Source organism: Aquarana catesbeiana, linkage group LG01 (genome assembly GCF_042186555.1).
Source record: "Aquarana catesbeiana isolate 2022-GZ linkage group LG01, ASM4218655v1, whole genome shotgun sequence".
NCBI classification, from domain to species: Eukaryota; Metazoa; Chordata; class Amphibia; order Anura; family Ranidae; genus Aquarana; species Aquarana catesbeiana.
The window spans coordinates 887,463,450-887,483,388 of NC_133324.1; the positions used below are offsets into that span (position 1 = coordinate 887,463,450).

The window sequence follows — 19,939 nt, forward strand, 5'->3', positions numbered from 1 at the left end:
ACATTAAAAAATAAATAAATAAAATAAATTAAGTTCCAAAAGCACTTGAAGACACTCACACATGAGCCTAATGCTCATCACACATGTTACAATCTGATTGTACAATCTCCTTTAGATCTACCAACAAAGTATGTAGTGTCAAGCTGGCCTTTAGATTTACCTTCATCTATGTCAGGGATCTCAAACTGGCGGCCCTCCAGCTGTTGCAAAACTACAAGTCCCATCATGCCTCTGCCTGTAGGAGTCATGCTTGTAACTGTCAGCCTTGCGATGCCTTATGGGACTTGTAGTTTCACAACAGCTGCAGGGCCGCCAGTTTGAGACCCCTGATCTATGTAGTACAAGGACCTGCCTGATTGCATACAAATTGAAAGTGTTTAGGTAACTCATAATATATGGTTTTGGTAAATCTAAAAGAAAATTGTACAATGTATGGCCAGCCTGGTTGTGTACAGAGTGATTGGATAGATGAGGGAGGTCCTCACATTACATAGCTGTGGTAGATGTAAAGTTGATTGTACAGAGATTGTAATGTACATGGGGAGCCTTATAGTTACCAATCGTATGACTTAATGAAAACGATTGAATTTTCAATCAGACGAATAGCCGTAAACTTCCCTTCCAATCACTTTAGACTGGACTTTGATCAGATTCAATCACAGGGAGTGGATTGGTGGGGAAGGTTTGCATTGATTGGAAGCGCTGAGATGGATCGATCGGATCGGTCATATTAGGAGTTTTATGGTAGAAAACTTACGATTGTATCTTCCAACGATTGATTGTGTGTCCTATAGACTGATTGGGGACTACAGATTTATGAGATGGATAGGAGAAGAGATTGATGATGATAGAAGTGTGTATGGTCCCCATAGGAGAGGAGGACCAATCCAGGAGAAGGAATACCAGGACTGGCGCCTTGTGATTGGCTGAGCAGTGATTGTCCCTGGAAATGACAGCTGGGACTCCTCTGCAGCCAATCACATCGTCTATCCTCTATAAAGGGACAAAGGAGTTGTGGTCTCTGCACAGAGTGAAGTTGTCCCTACACACAGCACAATGGGGATCGGGGGATCACTCACCGATAGTTGGCTGGTGTTGGGGGAGTCCTCTGTGGCCAGCAGGAATTCCTCTATAAAGGTCTCTTTCATGGTGAAGTCCTCCCCCCCGTCCGCTCTCCGGAGGAAGCCGATCCGACATCAGCTCATACACAGCACTGCAGCCTCAGCGCGCTCTACCTCTGTCTGTGTGTGTCTCCAGGACACGCCCACCGAGCCGCCCACTTCATCATTTAGGACAATTAGGCGCAGACAGCCGGGGGAGTGGGCAGCTTGTATTTCCCCGCCCACGGCACGCCTACCGACCCGCCCCCCTCCAGCAGCCAGGACAATTAGGTTGAGGGTAGTGATGGGAAGTCCGGATCTTTTAATTGAATCGGTTCATTTCGAACTACTCACTGAAATGAACCGATTCAATGAATCGATTCTTCGGTTCACTTGCTGAGTCTACTGACAAGCAAGTGAACCAAATCTCTGATTCAACCTTCTTAAATGATTAGAATCAAAAGAATGATTCTTCACAGAAGGTTGGCAGGTCCTGGGGAGGTTTACTTGTATTTAGTTTGTTGCTCAGACCACAATTTGTCAGAGCAGCCAGCGTCATCAATTTTGGTGTCGCACAAAAAACTGTGTAGATGAAAAGCAGGTTTTTGTGCGTGTGAACCTCATTCTGATGGACCAACTTCACAGTTAACATTGCTAGCCATCAGATTTTTCCGTAATCTTTACAGCGCATGCACAGAAAAATTTATTGGATTTTACTACTACGGGCGGGCAAAGTACCCACGGTAGTAAAATCCAATCGTCAGGCTCCTTTCACACTTGTGCCATTTGAAAGTCGTGCAATTTTTGCCACGATTTTTACCGTGATGTTGATGCGACTTGAAGAATTACCTATGTAATCTTGAGGTCTCTGCCTCAAGTCGCATCAAAATAAGACCAAAGTAATGCAGTGACTACTTTGAAGTCGCTGCGACTTGAAGACACACAGATATGAACGGTACTCATTGGAAATCATAGGGTACCACTTGTCATGCGACTTTGTAGTCCCAAGTCGCAGAACAAGTCACACAAGTGTGAAAGGGGCCTCATTATGCACTGTAAAGACTATGGACAAATCTGATGGCTAGCAATCTTAACTGTGAAGTTGGCCCATCAGAATGCAGTTCACATGCACAAAAACATGCTTTTCGTTTACACAGCTGTTTGTGCATCACGTAAGTGGCAATATTGGCTACTCCTATAGATTGCTTGATCTGACAGAACACCTGATACCCAGGTTACTGAGCACAACACTATACTTATGTGATCATATAACAGACCCAAGATGCAATAAAGAGAACCTGTCACTTCAACAAACTATCACATAGAGGCTTGTTATCTTGACTTTGTCCTCTCTGTCTTTAAGGCTGGGTTCACACTGCTGCGGTGCGGAAACGCAGCAAATTTACTGCGGGTTCCCGCATCGCACCAACTCGCACGGCAGTTCACACTGCCATATGCGAACTGCTGGGCAGTGTCATACAATGTTAATGACACACCCAGTTCAGCCCGCATATCGCACTGTGAACTGACAATTCGGACATGTATCGGATCGCATAGGTGTGAACACCCACGCGATCCGATTCTGGTCCGAACAAAAAAAAGGGTCCTGTGCGAGTTTGGACTGAATGCGGTGCGATATCAGCCATTCTATCTGTATGGCTGATATCGCACAGCACAGACATCGCATGTGATGTGAACAGCAGTGCGTTGCGAATCACATACGATGTCTGCCACCGCAGCAGTGTGAACCCAGCCTAAAGCAGTCTGTAGTGTAGTGCTGCTACCTGATCATTGATTTGGTGTATTGTTCTACTGGTGGCGACTCATGGTTCTTTCAGTGTACTATGTTCTAACAACTCCTATGATTCTTTAACTCGGTAACCTGTATGATTCTTTAACTCGGTGTACTGTGTACTCCTGACTCTTGTTTTAAGTTTGTATCCAGTTCCTGAGTGTCACTGTGCCTTGAGCATGCTGATTGGTTGCAGGGAGGGGCCAAGCTCTCTCACTCTAGGATCATATTACCAGGCCTGCTCTGCTATGTATTGAGTGCATAGTGAACTGTTTCAAACGGATCAGTTCACTCAGATGAATCGATTCATCCAGTTCACTGAAAAGAATCGATTCAAAAGAACGATTCGTTCATGAACTGGACATCACTAGTTGAGGGTTCCCCAGTCCATCCTTTGTGTGCGATCACCTCCGATCTTTACAGCGACCATACACAGGACCGACACAACATATCCTTCATTTATAACAGCAGCTCCATCCTCCATGATACACACACCTTACAATCTACAACTAGTATAGGAGCCTGATTGTAGGTAGATCTCAGGCTGATTGTACAGAGATTGGAGAAGAAGTCATCATACACACATTACAACCTGACCGTACAATCTTAGGCCTGATTCACACCTATGCATTTTTAGTGCTTTTTGCATTTTGCAGATTTGCACTACAGATCGTGTTCCATAGGAAACCATGTTAAATGGACTATAGTGCAAATCTGCAAAATGCAAAAAGCACTAGAAATGCATAGGTGTGAATCAGGCCTCAGATCTAGGAGGACCTCCTCCCTCATCTATACAATCGGTCCCTGCACTATATGGTTGTTGGTAGATGGAAGTCGAGGTTCACACCCACACGGCTGCGTTTAAAGCGTTTTTTAGGCACGTTTTTCAGTGTATTTTGCGTTTTTAAACTAGCGTTTTTTTATGCATTTTTGCATGCAGTTTTTAGGGTTTTTTTTTCTCTTTAAACGCACTATAAAACACACTATATAAAGCTGGTTGCTAAGGATAGGGCGGGGAAGCCAGCCGCCTCGTCCCTACCAACCGATGAGTCATCAGCTGGCAGCAGGGTTCCCACTGAAAGCTGACTTAAAAGAAATAATCAAATAATTTGCAAAAAAAAAACGGCAAGGGTTTTTTTTTTTTTTTGTGAATTTGACGTCACAAGGGTCGGTGACGTCATTGGATGGCCAATATAAGAGGCGCCGGACAGCGGGGAACATAACAATGGAAGAACACAGCTTCACGACAAGACCAGCTTTTTTTGTTTTTTGGCTGGTAGCCTGCGACGGCGCGAGGAGGAGGAAGACGACACCGGAAGATGACAGCACGGGGAGAAAACGGCGGCGGAAGAAGGCGAGGGCACCGGGAGAGACGACATCGGGAGAGACGGCGGCTCAGAGCTATTTTAGTAATAAAAGAATTGTCTAAAAGCGGCTCGTTTTTTTTTTACTTTTCACTGCTTTTTTGGTGAATGGGTAGGGGTACGATGTACCCGATACCGATTCACATAGGGTGGGGGGCCGGATCTGGGGGGTTCCTTTGTTAAAGAGGGCTTCCAAATTCCGATAAGCCCTCAGCCCACAGACCCCAACAACCACCGGGCAAGGGATGTCGGGAAGAGGCCCTTGTCCTTATCAACATTGGGGCAAGGTGCTTTGGGGTGCCCCCATGCTGCCCCAAAGCACCCACCCCCCCCCATGTTGAGAGCATGCAGCCTGGTATGGTTCAGGAGTAGGGGGCGCTCGCTCGTCCCCTCCCTTTCCTGACCTGCCGAGCGACATGCTTGGATAAGGGTCTGCTATGGATTTTGGGGGGGACCCCACGCCGTTTTTTTCTTAAATTTGGCATGGGTGTCCCCTCCGAATCCATACCAGACCCGAACCCCACATCGTTTTTTTTTTTTGCTAATTTTTTTTTGCCGGCCCCCTGCCTAGCAACCAGCTATATACAGTGATAAAATAAGAAACGCAAAACACATCCAAAATGCACCACTTGCGTTTCTGGTGCAGCTCCATTGAAGCCTAATAGCCGCAAATCGCGGGGAAAAAAAACCCCGACCCTTTCCAAAAATGCACCAGCCGCAAAACGCATAGATGTGAACTAGTACCATAGAAAACCATGTAAACAGACTGTAGTGCGTTTCTGCAAACTGCAAAACGCACTAAAAAATGCATAGGTTTGAACGTAGGGTCAAGGAGATTGTACAATCAGATTGTAATGTGTGTGCTGAGCTCTAAGTGGACCTTCACTCTCTTTTTTTTTTTTTTTTCATTGAAGCTCGGTTCACATATATGCAGTGCAGGAAACACAGCGAATCCTGTGCGTTTCCTGCACCGCATGGAAATCACACGGCATTCAGGCAAACCGCAGCAGGTGTCAATGTTAACGAGACACCAAAACAGTTCACAAAACGCAGAGTGATTGACAGAATCGGATCGCATAGGTGTGAACACTCATGCAATCGGATTCCAGTGCAGGGGGGAAAGAAAGGGTCCTGCACCTTGTTTTCTGTGGATCTAATGTGGATTGAGGTATACAAATGAATGGCTCAAATCGCACCGTACAGACATCACATGTGCTCTGTACAGGTATGTGGTGCGAATCACATGTGATGTGCTGCACCTCATATATGTGAACTGAGCCCTAAAGTGGTTGTAAAGCCACTTTTCTTCTTCCTATAATCCCCGGTGTTATATTAACCGCTTCCGGACCGCCTTCCGCACATTTACAGCGGCAAGGTGGCCTGGCTGTGCGAGACAACGTACCTGTATGTCGCTTCGTGCCGTAGCCTCTGGGGGGTGCACGCGCTGATTGGACAGAGGGGGAGCCAATCAGTGGGTCCAGTGGACGCGATGTCCACTAGCCACCCGCAATCATTCCCCCAGAGAGGCAGAACGGCGATCTGCCGATGTAAACAAGGCAAATCGCTGTTCTGACATGGGAGAACATAGAGATCTTGTGTTCCTGCTAAACAGGAACACCGATCTCTGTCTTCATCCAGTCAGACCATCCGCCACAAAGTTAGCAAGCACCGTTAAGGACACACTTAACCCTTTGATCGCCCCCTAATGTTAACTCCTTCCCTGCCAGTGACATTAGTACAGTAACAATGCATATTTTTAGCACCGATCACTGTATTAGTGTCGCTGGTTCCCAAAATAGTGTCAGTTAGGTGTCTGATTTGTCCATCACAAAAAAAATAACTGCAAAAAAAGAAAAAAAAAAAGAAAACGGCATGTGAATTTATTTATTAAAAAATGCTGCTTCATACCCAATTTCGGAGCACCCCTCGGCGCTCACACGACCGCCCGCTGCCGTCTTCGCAAATACAACAGCTACAGCCGACAGGGCTGAGAATACCCAGCTGACGTCAGCCGGAAGGAGGGAAGGAGAGCTTCGGGGGGTCACGTGGGCACCAATCGGCGCTTTGAAATTAGGTATGAAGTGGAATTTTTAAAAATAAATAACATACACTGGGGCACATACTTTAATTTAACAGGGGATTAAAGGAAGAAAACATTTTTTTGCAGCAGCAGGGGAGGGGCGGGCACTGACACAGCTGACAGGCAGGGAGGGAGGAGGGAGAGAGGACAGAGGAACACTGCGGATGACAGAGGCATGTAAACTGACCACATTGTCAGGGCTCAGCAGCCATGATAAACCATGGTCAGTTTACAGGGGTGAGGGTATAGCCAGGCAGGATCAGCCAGGTATTTCAGGTGACACAGGAGGCCAAATTACACAGCACAAGCACTGTGCTGTATAACATGCTTTCAGGGAACAGGATGCTTTTTTTTTTTTTTTAGGCTAACAAACACTTTATTAATCATGACCCTCCTCCTCCTCCTCCTCTAATGAAATTGCATTTAAAATGTTTCTTTAACCCCTTCCCACCCGGGGAAGGGGCAGCCACTCAGGTGACCCCTGTGGTTGGCTGTCACAGCAATCACATGATTGGGAGCCGGTTCCGATTATTAGTAGAGACTGAGAGCAGATCCGACAGTTCAGTCACTGTGCGAGAGTATATAGTGATCATGCTCTCAGCTACTATATGTGCTGTGTATGGGCATTAGAGATGGGCTCGTGCGTGTTTGAAATTCCACATGCCCGATCCCGCTAGGAAGCCGACACTGCACATGGCTAATCACAGGCAGTGAGACATTTCCTGATCTGTGCAGCTGCAAACCAGAAAATGTCTCACTGCCTGTGATTAGCCGTGTGCAGTGTCCGTTTCCTGGTGGGATCCCGAACATGCCCGAGCCCATCTCTAATGGGCATTAGAGCCAACCCTCTAGGTGTTACATGGGAAGCAAGAGGAGTACAGCTCACACTTCCACTTCTATCACCCAATCAGGAATTGCATCTTATGGGCTATGTAGAACACACCATGTGTGGGTCATCAGGGGTCGGCTGCAAGAACCCAAAAGGAGACAGCCGGCTCCTGATGACACAAGCAATGAAAATGGCAGCACAGGACAGAGTGTGGTGGTCTTCAGCAGATTACAGCGGATTCATTGGATGTGTATGTGCTCATTCACACAATGTGCAGTGATTGATGTCATTCCACACTGGATAAATGTCAGTCACCACAAGGGCACACAGAAATGAACAGTTCTAGGTGCCCCATTCACGCCGCAACACTGCGCTCTGGATGGCTCCTCATGTCACTGCAACACACTGCACCAATGTGAAAAAGAAATGATTGAAGTGTCACTTCCTGCACTTCAAAAAAAGTTGACAGAATTTCAGCTATGGGTATGTATACAGTTGCATTGGTCCAGCGTGGAGCAATGTAACTATGCATACACCATACTTGTGGGATCCCTCTAGATCAGTGGTCTCCAAACTGTGGCCCTGGGGCCAGATGCTGTCTTTTGCTTGATTTCATCTGGCCCTTGGAGCAATGATTCATCAACTAACACCAATAAGGGGGCATAGTTCCTCCCAATGACATCAGCAATGGGGCACAGTTCTTCCAGTGGTTTCCAAACTGTGGCCCTGGGGCCAGATGCTGTCCTTTGCTTGATTTCATCTGGCCCTTTCAGCATTGATTCATCAACTAACACCAATAAGGGGGCACAGTTCCTCCCAATGACATCAGCAATGGGGCACAGTTCTTCCCAATGACACCAACAATGGGGCACAGTTCCTCCCAATGATACCAACAATGGGGCACAGTTCCTCCCAATGACACCAACGATGGGAACCAATGACACCAATGATGGGACACAATTCCTTCCAACGGCACCAATGATGGAGCATGATTCCTCCCAACAACACCAATGATGGGGCATGATTCCTCTCACTGATACCAAAGATGGGGCATTGGTCACTCCCACTGATGCCGACACACTTTCTCCTCCCGATGTCCACAGTCCTGCCCTCCTACAGTCTGAAGGACAGTAAACTGGCCCTTTGTACAGAAAGTTTGGAGACCCCTGCTGTAGAAGTTGGAAATCATTGTAGTAGGCACTTCTAATACAATTATTTCCAGTAGCTTCTAGGTCCCGTGCATTTGGAACACAGGAGGTCAGCCACACGGCATGAGCGCCATTCAGAGAAGGCTTTGTATCTTCTCAATGAATGCAAAGCATTCTCTGATTGGACATGGTGGAAATTTTGACTAAACTGTCCAATCAGAGAACACTTTGCACCCATTGAGGAAATGCAAAGCAATTTCTGAATGGTGCTTGTAAAATCTAGTGGAGATCACTAGTAGGGGTGCCTAGTATAGTGACTTCCAGCTTCTAGAGGGATCCCACAAGTATGGTATATACACGATTACACTGGACCAATATTCATATACCCATACCTGGATTTTTTCTTTAAAAAATCATCAAAGGTTCAAGAAGTTCTTGTGTTAACCTTTTAAAGGAAGGGACTGACCATTCCATATTTCCACAAGAGAGCCTGTCTCTATACCACTTTTCTATGCCCCGCACACTGCTCCTAACTTCGATGTGGTCTCAATGTCGATGTCTTACATGCACCAGACAAATGTGATGAGGTTTGAAGTGTGTCAGTTGACTTTGCTCTCACAGGTCTCTTACTGAGCTATGGAAGGAGCAGTAAATTCACAAATTGGTATGGTCCATGTGCAACATGGTGCCTGCTCTTCAGGAATAGTGGTCTTTTATAAGCATTTTCCGCAAGTTTATTTTAAGCGTTACACTCTGTAAACATTTTACTGTATGAAGGTGCCGGTGTTCTAATGATCTGGTAAATGCAGCTATTGTTCTATGTTATTGGCCATGTTAGGCTGAAGGTATCTATAAAAATCAGTCAGGCATGTCAAAGTCAAATGAAACAGCAATGGAAAGGTGAGTAGAAAGGAACGTCTGGTGTCCAATAAGATACAAATTGGAAGGTGAGTTAGAAGGTGTTTATTAAAAACAGCAACAAGCACTTCGAGCCAAAACATTTCGGGTGAACAGGGACGCTCCCTTCTTTAGGGCTTTTCACCCAAAATACGTTGGCTTGATGTACTTGTTGCTATTTTCTACAAATGCCTTCTAACTCACTTCTATCTTATTGGACACCGGGCGCTCCTTTCTACTCAGTAAATCTACGTCTAGAACGGCACCCAAAGGCGGTGCCTGAAGGAAGCAACCCAAGCCCTAAGAGGACTCACCTCCACCATCCTTTAATTGGGCACAAAACAACTGGAAGGGATTTATTCCTACTCACCCACTCACAACCAGTGACTGATCAAATCAGTCCAGCGTGCTCTACAACCCTAACAAATGAAACAGCATGGAATAGAAGAGTGCTCTCCAAACGTTCTAAAGAAAGGGCCAGTTTACTGTCCTTCAGACTTTAGGAGGGAATCGGACTGTGCCCAGTGGGAGTAAATAATGCCAGATCTTTGGTATTAGGGGGAGAAATAGTGCCCCATTGTTGGCGTAAGTGGACAAAATAGTGCCCCATAAATGGTGTCAGTGGCAGGAATTATGCCCCATTGTTGGTGTCAGTGGCAGGAACTATGCCTCAAGTGCCGGATTAAAGCAAGCAAAGGGCCACAGTTTGGAGACAACTAGAATAGAAGAACTCCATAGAGTTGGCCATGGACTTCACTTGTACAGAAAATCTGACCTCTGGCCAAACTGTTCCTTCAGCATTACATATGTAAGCATGCCTCCCCCCCCCCCATTCCATGCCCCATTCCATGCCCCTTTCCTGCTTCCGACTGATCTGCCTTCTTACGTTCAAGCTGAAATTGGATGCCAGGGTCACTTGGCATCTGGATTGGAAGAAGTGAAAATGCAGAATTTGTCAGCCTTACCATCACCAAAGGCTATATATACAGTGTAATTAACATTGGATTCCATATTCTCCCAAGATCCCATGTCTTGTGATTTGGTTCCCTTTTCCAGCATTCCTGAATATACCTGTGATTGACCCAATTGGCATGAGTCATGGATCAATTATTGCCCTTCATAGCTTATACAAGCACTGACTGCTATATCTTAGAATTCAGTTATTAAAAAGAAAGCCAGCTGTGCGTAGGAGAACTGTTCCTTCTACGGGCTTATAAAGTAAAAAAGAGAAATTACAGATAATTATATAGCAATCTATCTATACATCTATATATAAAAGAGAGAAAAATTTGTTTACGCAGAATGTAAAACAAGGCATATCTTAGAGTTTAACTCCAGGGAAAAATGTATCCTGAATACCAAACTAGCTACCTGTATACTGTTTGTGAATGGCTCTTTCAGTATAAAAATTGATACCTTGCTGCAAGCCAGCTCCTTCACATGAAGCACTGGATTTCCAGGGATGGAATATGCAGCTAGGACAGTGAAGGGCTCCAGGTGCATACATGCCCCTCCTCTCCCTTTCACAAAAAGCCTTGTATTGTTTGCACAGAATACAAGGGGTTCTGTGAATAGAGGAGAAGAGCTCATGTCACATTACCTGTCCCTCCTCTCCCCTTTTCTTCTCCAATTGCCCTGCCCCCTCCCCATGTACTGGAGATGAAGTGTTATGAACATGTTTGGATTCCATATCAGGGGAGCAACCTGGGGTGACAACCACGACTCCCACCCTAGATACAGTGGAGGAGTAACGTAGCCACCCGGGGACAGAAAGTGTCTTGTAGAATGAGCAAGTGAAAAGAAAGCAAAAGAAGCTTGTAAAAAAAAAAAAAAAAAGAAGAAGAAAACATATGGAGCCACCACACCAAGGACTAAGAAGTTACTATATATTACATTTTTGGTTTTGGGTTTAGATACACATTAAAGCGGAGTTCTGCTTAAAGAAAGAATTAAATGTCAGCAGCAACAAATACTGCAGCTGCTGACTTTTAATAGTCGGACACTTGCCTGTCCCAGGGTCCAGCGATGCGGGTGTACAAAGCCCCGCTCGTCTCCCCCTTCTCTCTGCGGCGCCGGCATTGTAACTGTGGGCACCCAGCTGTGGCTTCATAGCCGGGCACCCACTGTGCATGCATGAGCCATGCCGCACGCCGTGACTGGCTGGGCAATCATCTGGGACCTGTGACATGTCCCAGATGATTTCTGAGAGGGAGGGGGGAGAGGTGATCTTCCTTCTGGTGCCGCGGTGCGCTGGGAGGAAGTGGGAGCTGGAACCCTCTGAAAAGAGGGTACCGGTGTTCTGCCGAGAAAGTTCCCCTCGGCAAAACAGGTGACCCCCTGAGATGCCACATTTGGCATGTCATTTTTTTGGGGGGGGGAGCCGGTGTCTTGCCGAGAAAGTTCCCCCGGCGGATAAGGACCCCCCTCTACTGCGTAGGCGCAGCGCTGCGCAGTAGGAATAACAAAGGAGCCGCCAAAAAGAGCCGAAGCTGAACACCTGAGTCAGCTGTACACGGCGCCTGCGTGCGAAGACTATTTTAATAAAAAAAGAGTTTGTAACACGCCGCTCGCCGCGCTTCGGGCGTGGCCTCGCTGCGCTCGGCATATTATTATTCTGACTCTATGTCCACTTGGATGGTGGGGCTTTAATGTGGACATAGGGTAGAATGTAGTGCGCAGGCGCCATGTACAGCTGACTCATGTGTTCAGCTTCGGCTCTTTTTGGCGGCTCCCTTGTTATTCCTACTGCGCAAGCGCTGCGCCTGCGCAGTAGAGGGGGGTCCTTATCCGCCGGGGGAACTTTCTCGGCAAGACACCGGTTCCCCCCAAAAAAAAAATGACATGCCAAATATGGCATGTCAGGGGGTCGTCTTCCTTAAAGCGGAAGTTCCATGTTTGGGTGGAAATCAGCTTTAAAAAGTAATACTAAAGGCAAAAAAAAAAAAATGTTTTTTACTAAAATACCAAACATATTATACTTCCCTGCTCTGTGCTGTGGTATTGTTCAGAGCGGTCCCGATCCTCCTCTTCTGGGGTCCCCGCTCCGTGTGTCCATGGAGACACGAAGCCCCGACCAGGCCCTCCCCCTCTCTCGCTTGATTGGCTGACTGACTGACTGACAGCCACGGGAGCCAATGGCACCGCTGCTGTGTCTCAGCCAATCAGGAGTAGTGTCCTGCACGGCTTAGACATTTGTGGACATCGTTGGAGAGAGATGGGGTTCAGGTAAGTAATTAGGGAGTGCTGGGGAGGCTGCTACACACAAAAGGTTTTTTATCTTAATGCATAGAATACATTAAGATAAAAAAAAAAACCTTCTGTCTTTACAGTTTCTTTAAGCTTTGGCAATAAAAGCTGGAAGATGATCAGTTTCTATGCAGAGTTGCACCCGATTTTGCACTCTCCAGTTTTAGTAAATAACCCCCACTATGCCTTCCCCTAAAAGGGACTCAATCTCATTACTAAAGTAATGCTTTGATTGGGATTTTCCCCCATTTGCACTCGAAGGTGACAGGTACACTTTACTCTGAAAGCAGTGTACTTGCAGCTTCATAAGTATAGACATTATCATGTGATTTATCTCTAATATTAGAAAGTTTGATGATGTAAATGGTAAAAGTAGTGTTTAATTCTGGAGCCTCAGCACACCTCCCAAGATTTACACACCTTAATAAGTGGGGAAGAGGGATCTGCCCACCATTCAGGACGGTACAGAATAGACACAGTCAGCAGTGTAATTACAATGCGCTATTCAGGGTCATTGCTAGCTGTGTGCCATTAACATGCTGGATTAGAAGGAAGTCATAATCATCTGAAGTGTTCCTATTATTACTCTGACTTCCATGAATGAGTGGAGCTTCTATGTACAGTGGCGGTGTGTCACAAGACTTATGATGACAACATGCTGAGTATATTGGAGTCAGGCAGAACTGTGAAAATTGCAGTAATTCCACAACTCAGGAGACGCACACAGAAACCAAATGTCATTTCTGCTCTAATCCAAAAGAAGAGCCGTGTTCAGACCCATTTGGAGGGTGTCTCCTTTCTTACCACCCACCCCTTACCTTTACTGACAATAAATGACTACAACACCTTTATGCATCCTTAGTTTTCTGGGAGGTGAAAGAGGCACATTTTAATCGTATACTTACCCCTTAATTATACCAAAAAAAAAAAACGAAGCCCCATGTCCCTTTTAGTTATCTGTCCTTAAAGCGTAACTCCACTTTCATTGAGAAAAAAACATTCCCATCTGGATGATCTCTGTAAATTGCAAGGATTTTAACAAATGTTATTGCAGATTCCCACCTTTTGCTATGCTGAAGAAATCCCTGTGTGTTTGCCTGTGTCCATGTGGGAAAGTGAATCTAAATGGGAGTGGTTTCATAATTATCAATCAGCTGTGCACCTGCAGGGTTCTGATGAGGACAATTTTAGGGCCTGCATCCCTTTAGAGGTGATTTCCTATTGGGAGTATCTTACCAACAATGACATTTTTGTTGCAGGGGATGCCAAAAGTCTGACTTGCATCTTAGTGCAGACGTCTGGGAAAATCAGTGAGCCAATCACACAGGCAGGAAATGATGTTTCTGGGGGGCATTCTGTATACATTCTGTGTACACAACACCTCCAGGTGGCCATATTGCACTGCATGCCACAGAAAATGACAGCGGCAGCAGATTGAAAAGCAAAGGTCATTTTTAAAGCAGAGCTCCAGCCCCACCCCTATAAAAATAAAATAGTCAGAGAGGATTTTAGCTGGGGAGGGGGGAGCAAAGATTTGTGCTAAGGAGTGAATTTCAGTAGGGGGCAGATTTGTACTGGTAGGAGGGGGATTTATGCTTAGGGGGTAAGCATGCAGATTAGTGGCTGACTTTTATGGGGTGGGGGATATTTGCAGACATAATGTTCATACATCTTGGGGGGGTGGGGGGCAATTTGGTGGCATGTTCGCCCTGGGCTCTAGATGCCATTGTCCCGGCACAGGCTGTAATGCATCACAATGCGCTGCAGTGCATAGAATAAAAAAACAAACAAAAAAAAAAAAAACACTCAAACTATACACTAATGCATAATGTTAGGCGCACAGTTACACACGTTGTATGGTGTGAACAAACCCTAAAAATGTTCATGATTTTTTTATTCATCTATGATAGTTTTATAGACATTTTTATATCACCTTGTCGGTGGCTGTTCTGTTTAGTACAATTCCAAACATTATAGAGGTGGTAATGGAAAACGAATCTATTTGTTCAAAAACGTTCTTCTATGTTAAACAAATCTGCTTTTGCTTGTCCTGTGCAGCTCCAGTACGTCACGCGGAGTTTCCTCGCTTATCTCACTGTCTAGTCTGAGACATACTTACAAAGTGACTTCATAGAAGTGTCAGGCCTGTGAGGGGGAAGAGCGGGACGCACCCTACAAAGCACGTCACTATTGGGCAATCTACCATGTGGAAGAAAGATGGAGGAGACGCTCCTGAGGATTGGAACACACTTTTACATCCACAGGAGAAATTAGAATTGTCTAAGATTCACAGTACAACTGTTATTCAGCCTTTTGCATCCATACCTTAACCACTTCAGCCCCGGAAGGATTTACCCCCCTTCCTGACCAGAGCACTTCTTGCAATACGGCACTGTGTCGCTTTAACTGACAATTGTGCGGTCGTGCAACTTTGTACCCAAACAAAATTGCCGTTTTTTTTTGGTGGTATTTGATCACCTCTGCGGTTTTTATTTTTTGTGCTATAAACAAAAAAAGAGCGACAATTTTGAAAAAAAAGCAATATTTTTTACTTTTTTGCTATAATAAATATCCCCCAAAAATATATATATATTAAAAAAAAATTCTCTCTCAGTTTAGGCCGATATGTATTCTTCTACATATTTTTGGTAAAAAAAAAAAAATCGCAATAAGCATATATTGATTATTTTGCACAAAAGTTATAGCATCTACAAAATAGGGGATAGATTAATGGCATTTTTGTTATTATTTTTTTTTTATTAGTAATGGCGGCGATCTTTATTGTGACTGCGACATTATGGCGGACACACCGGACACTTTTGACACTATTTTGGGACCATTGTCATTTATACAGCGATCAGTGCTATAAAAATGCACTGATAACTGTGTAAATGACACTGGCAGGGAAGGAGTTAAACACTAGGGGGCGATCAAGGGGTTAAGTGTGTCCTAGGGAGTGATTCTAACTGTGGGGGGGGAGGGGTTACCACTGACATGACAGCGATCACTGCTCCCGATGACAGGGAGCAGTAGATCCCTGTCATGTCACTAGGCAGAACGAGGAAATGCCTTTTTTACATAGGCATCTCCCCGTTCTGCCACTCCGTGACACGACTGCGGGCCCCCCCGGCGGACACAGAGTCTGTGGGACCCGCGGGCACAGTCACGGAGTTCGCAGCGGCGTGTGTACACAATGCCGCGATTTAAAGGGGACGCCCATTTGCCGAGCTGTACCATTGTGCCAACATACATCGTCGTGCGCTGGTCGGCATGTGGTTAAAGTGGTTGTAAACCCTTCAATATACCTAGTAATGTGACTGGCCTCAGGTGATACACAGAGATGAAACAAATCCTCCTACATAAGTTGTACCTGTTTATCTGCGGTCTTCTCTTCTCTACATCTGTTCAAAATCCAGAAATGATAAAGCTCGTCTGAACTGTCAAACAAAAGAGGTGGCGGTGAGCTGAAATTACACTCTGCAGAGCTCAGTGAGGAGAGCTCTAAGAGCTAATTGGAGCTAATTGTTGCATAGCGATCTCCCGTTCTTAGCCCCGGTATAGCCGCGTCAGGGGTCCAGGGCTTAGAAATCCCCTTGGCATTCACGCGTCTTCTTCCCTGCTGACAGGACAGGCTATGCGGGTTCTGATTGGTCGGCGCCACCCAATTAGAATGCTCTGAAACGTCCCTCCTGACGGAGTGCATTTTGGAGATTCAGCTGCGGGGATTTCTAAGCCCCGGACCCCTGATGCGGCTATACTGGGGCTCAGAACGGGAGACAGGGGGTTCTGTGTAAGTTCACCTTACAGCTTTTTCTCTAAAGGTGAATTTACCTTTTAAAGATACTCTGTTGGGGGGCGTGGCCAGCGCGGCATGTGAGCAGACGTCTAGTCACAGAGCTCCCGCAGTGATCCTGATTTGATCCGGTTACCGGCACTCTATTACCCCCGTTTTTGGCTTGATCGAACGGGGAGAACCCCCTGCACATTCCGCGCCCGGTGTACCAGGAGGGCATGATGACCCGTAGACAGAGAGGAGAAGGTTCCAGGATGGATCCTCAACATGGCGCCGCTCCGTCGTCCACACAGAAACGTGACAAGCTGAAGGAGGGACAGCACAAGCAGCTGAAAGGCTCTAAGGATGGCTCCGCTGATCACCCTAAGGACATGAGGTACTATGCTCAAAAACTGTCTGAAAAACCAGGCCTAGATGCAGCACAGTCACTAAATGAATGCCCTGACTTTAATGGCACTGAGGAGGAAGAATGTATGGAAGCACAGGGAGCAGGGGCCATGTTGACACAGGGAGAGGACAGTGAGGCTGAAGAACATGAGGAGGAGGAGGGGGGTGCACAGCCCACACTGGCAGACATTTTAAAAGCAGTTAACAAATGTACAGCCTCTGTAAACAATCTACAAGTACGATTTGGTGGCCTCAAGGAGGAGGTTAGTCTCATCAGACAAGATATTCAGAAAATTCGAGAGCGTACCACTGCAGCAGAAAGCAGAATAAGTGAGCTTGAAGATAAACTACCTACACTGATTAGAGACTCCCAATCCACCACACGTCTAGCAAGAGCTACGGATACCCGCGCTGAGGATTTTGAAAATCGCCTCAGGCGCAATAACGTGCGCATAGTCGGCTTACCGGAGAAGGTGGAGGGCCGTGATCCCACGCAATTCATAGAACAATGGATGGCTGAAATATTCGGTAAGGAGGCTTTCACTCACTTGTATGCGGTGGAAAGAGCTCATAGAATACCTGCCAGACCTCTCCCGCCAGGAAACCCCTCCCGCCCAATACTGGCCCGTCTCCTGAATTATAGAGACAGGGAAATTATCCTGAAACTAGCCAGAGAAAAGAGGAATGTCCAGTACAATGGCACGCGGATTTCATTCTACCCAGATTTCTCAGCTGCAGTCCAGAAGAACCGCGCACGGTTCTCGGAAATTAAAAAACGCCTGCAGAGAGTACAAGCCTCTTATGCAATGCTCTATCCTGCAAAACTCAGAGTTACATTGAGGGGCAGAGCACATTTCTTTGAACACCCGGCGGAGGCTGCGGATTGGCTAGACGCTAATGAAAATGAGCTGCGTCAGGATAGGAGACCAGAAGCGGAGATAGATTGATATCCCTAACAAAGGCCCAGGGATCTATCCTTTTCTTTTCCCCTCGGAGGAGGGTTGTGCCGGAAACATATATTGATTCATTCTCTACAAAAATGCGAGTTCGATGACAAGTTGGATCATGGCAATGTACTTCATAGCAAGTACCAGAAAATATGTCATTGTTGTTTGGAGGGACCGGTTGTCCCACACAGTTTTGGTATATCAGTTGACACACCGGTGTCGTGGATTACAAAAAATAGTTGCCTTTCAATACGACAAGTGCATATTGATGGATAATTCATGTCAGAAGAGGCACTTTTGTTCGATTTATGCACCGTTGTGCGTTTTACGATACTTCTACACACAAGTTTGTTCCAGAGCGATCGAGGTATTACGGTCCTTGGATAGAGCCGTAACTTTCTTCTTCTTGCATTGGCAGTTTCGTCACTTCTTGGCCCCTGCTGGGTACTGCATGGTGGTCCTCCCCCCCCCATGGATGGGAGTCAGGGGGGCACTATATTGTTTTACCCTGTTATTTTCCAACTAGACACCCAAAAATGACGACAGTAACTGTCCTTTCTTGGAATATTCGGGGCCTGCAGGACCCCCTAAAGCGGACGATGGTATCATCCTTATTGAGGAAACGTCTCCCGGCTATATGTGCTTTACAAGAGACCCACCTTACTGCTGATTCTCTGTCATGCATTAATTTTAGATGGGTGGGTAAGGCATATCACTCCACTCACACCTCATATTCTCGGGGTGTGAGTGTACTGGTACCTGGCTCCATAGATTTTGTGGAGTTAGATTCTGAGTTGGATGATGAGGGGAGATATGTATTTTTATGTTGTAAATTGTTTTCCTTTAAATGTATACTGGCATTTGTATATGTACCCCCGCCGTACAATAATCTGGTGTTGAGGTCCCTGGTGACGTTCCAAATGAAGTATCCGGAGACGCCAAAGTATGTCTTTGGGGACTTCAACAACTATACAGACGCAGTACTAGATAAGCACCCGCCTGTGATGGGAGGGAGGGGGGTACACCGCACGGCTCTTAGGAAATTTATTGAGGAGGTGGGATGGAGGGACCCATGGAGAGCCAAAAACCCGGGGGTAAAACAGTTTTCCTGTTTCTCAAAAAGCTATGCATCACTATCAAGGATAGATTTATGCCTATGCTCTAGTGCAGCTGAACGACACATCTCTGAGGTGACTTATGCTCTTAGGAGTGTGTCGGATCACTCCCCATTGATAGCAACTTTAGAGGTACGCCCCCCTTCCACGATGGCAAAAGCCCCATGGAAAATGAACGCTTTTTGGCTGAGTCTCTTCCCTTCCCATGAGCAAATAGAATCTCATATAATAGACTTTTGGCGCCTACATGAGGCTGACGAACAATGGCCTGTGAACTGGGAAGCCTTTAAGGCTGTCCTGAGAGGCCTATTTATAACTGAAATTCAAGCTGTTAAGAGAAAGACACATGCTCAGAGGGAGGGAATTGAAAACATGGCAAAGGAACTGGAGAGCAAATTTATCACAGATCCAACCCAAAGTAACAAAGAGGCGTGGCTCTCTGCGCAAGATGCGTTGTATAAAATCACGACATCTACAGCAGAGAGGAAGAGATTTTTTCATAAAGCAGCATTTTACGAGGAGGGAGAGCACACTGGACGCCTGTTAGCAACCATTGCCCATGCCCATCAAACTTCCCCCTCAATTGGGGCCTTACGTACACACCTTGGAGGGCTAACCAATGCCCCGGACCAAATCTTAGCAGAATTGGTGGAATTTTATTCCTCCCTCTATGAGTCTAAACAAACATATACCCTAGACTCCTTAACCGAATATCTGGACAATATTCAGCTCCCCAGTTTACAAGTGGCAGCTAAGGGGGAACTTGACGCCCCTTTGACTGTTGAGGAACTGCGGTTGGCGACCAGTCTGTTCCCCAATTCCAAGGCCCCGGGTGACGATGGACTCCCCATCGAGGTATACAAACAATATGGCGAGCATATACTTCCACGTCTATTGAAGGTATTTGATGCAGCGAAACAGAGTGGCAGCCTTCCTCAATCAATGACTAGAGCAAATATAGTTTTGATACTAAAACCCAATAAAGACCCTCTCGACCCGGGGTCATACCGCCCTATATCTCTTTTACAAACTGATGTAAAGATATTAGCCAAAGCATTAGCAATCCGCATGAATAAAGTCATATCCAGTATAATCCACTCGGATCAATCCGGATTTATGCCCCAAAAGTCGACTGCGATAAACCTCCGTAGACTTTTCCTCAATATCCAATCCCAGGCAGACAATAGGGGAGATAGAGCGTTGCTGTCACTGGACGCCCACAAGGCGTTTGATAGCGTCGA

The 19,939-nt window shown here is 46.1% G+C and overlaps 1 protein-coding gene across 5 annotated transcripts in view; it reads right to left on the reverse strand.

The window, feature by feature from the left end:
* RGS12 (regulator of G protein signaling 12) overlaps positions 1-19,939 on the reverse strand; it is a 319,733-nt gene that overhangs the window by 148,310 nt on the left and 151,484 nt on the right. Inside the window, exon 1 of one of the 5 annotated variants that reach the window (XM_073610872.1) lies at positions 1,080-1,275. The exons of the other annotated variants lie outside the window; for them this stretch is intronic. Coding sequence (XP_073466973.1) covers positions 1,080-1,148 — 69 coding nt within the window. The 5' untranslated portion in view covers positions 1,149-1,275. Of the gene's footprint in view, positions 1-1,079; positions 1,276-19,939 lie in introns of those variants that run through there. 5 annotated transcript variants of the gene reach the window in all.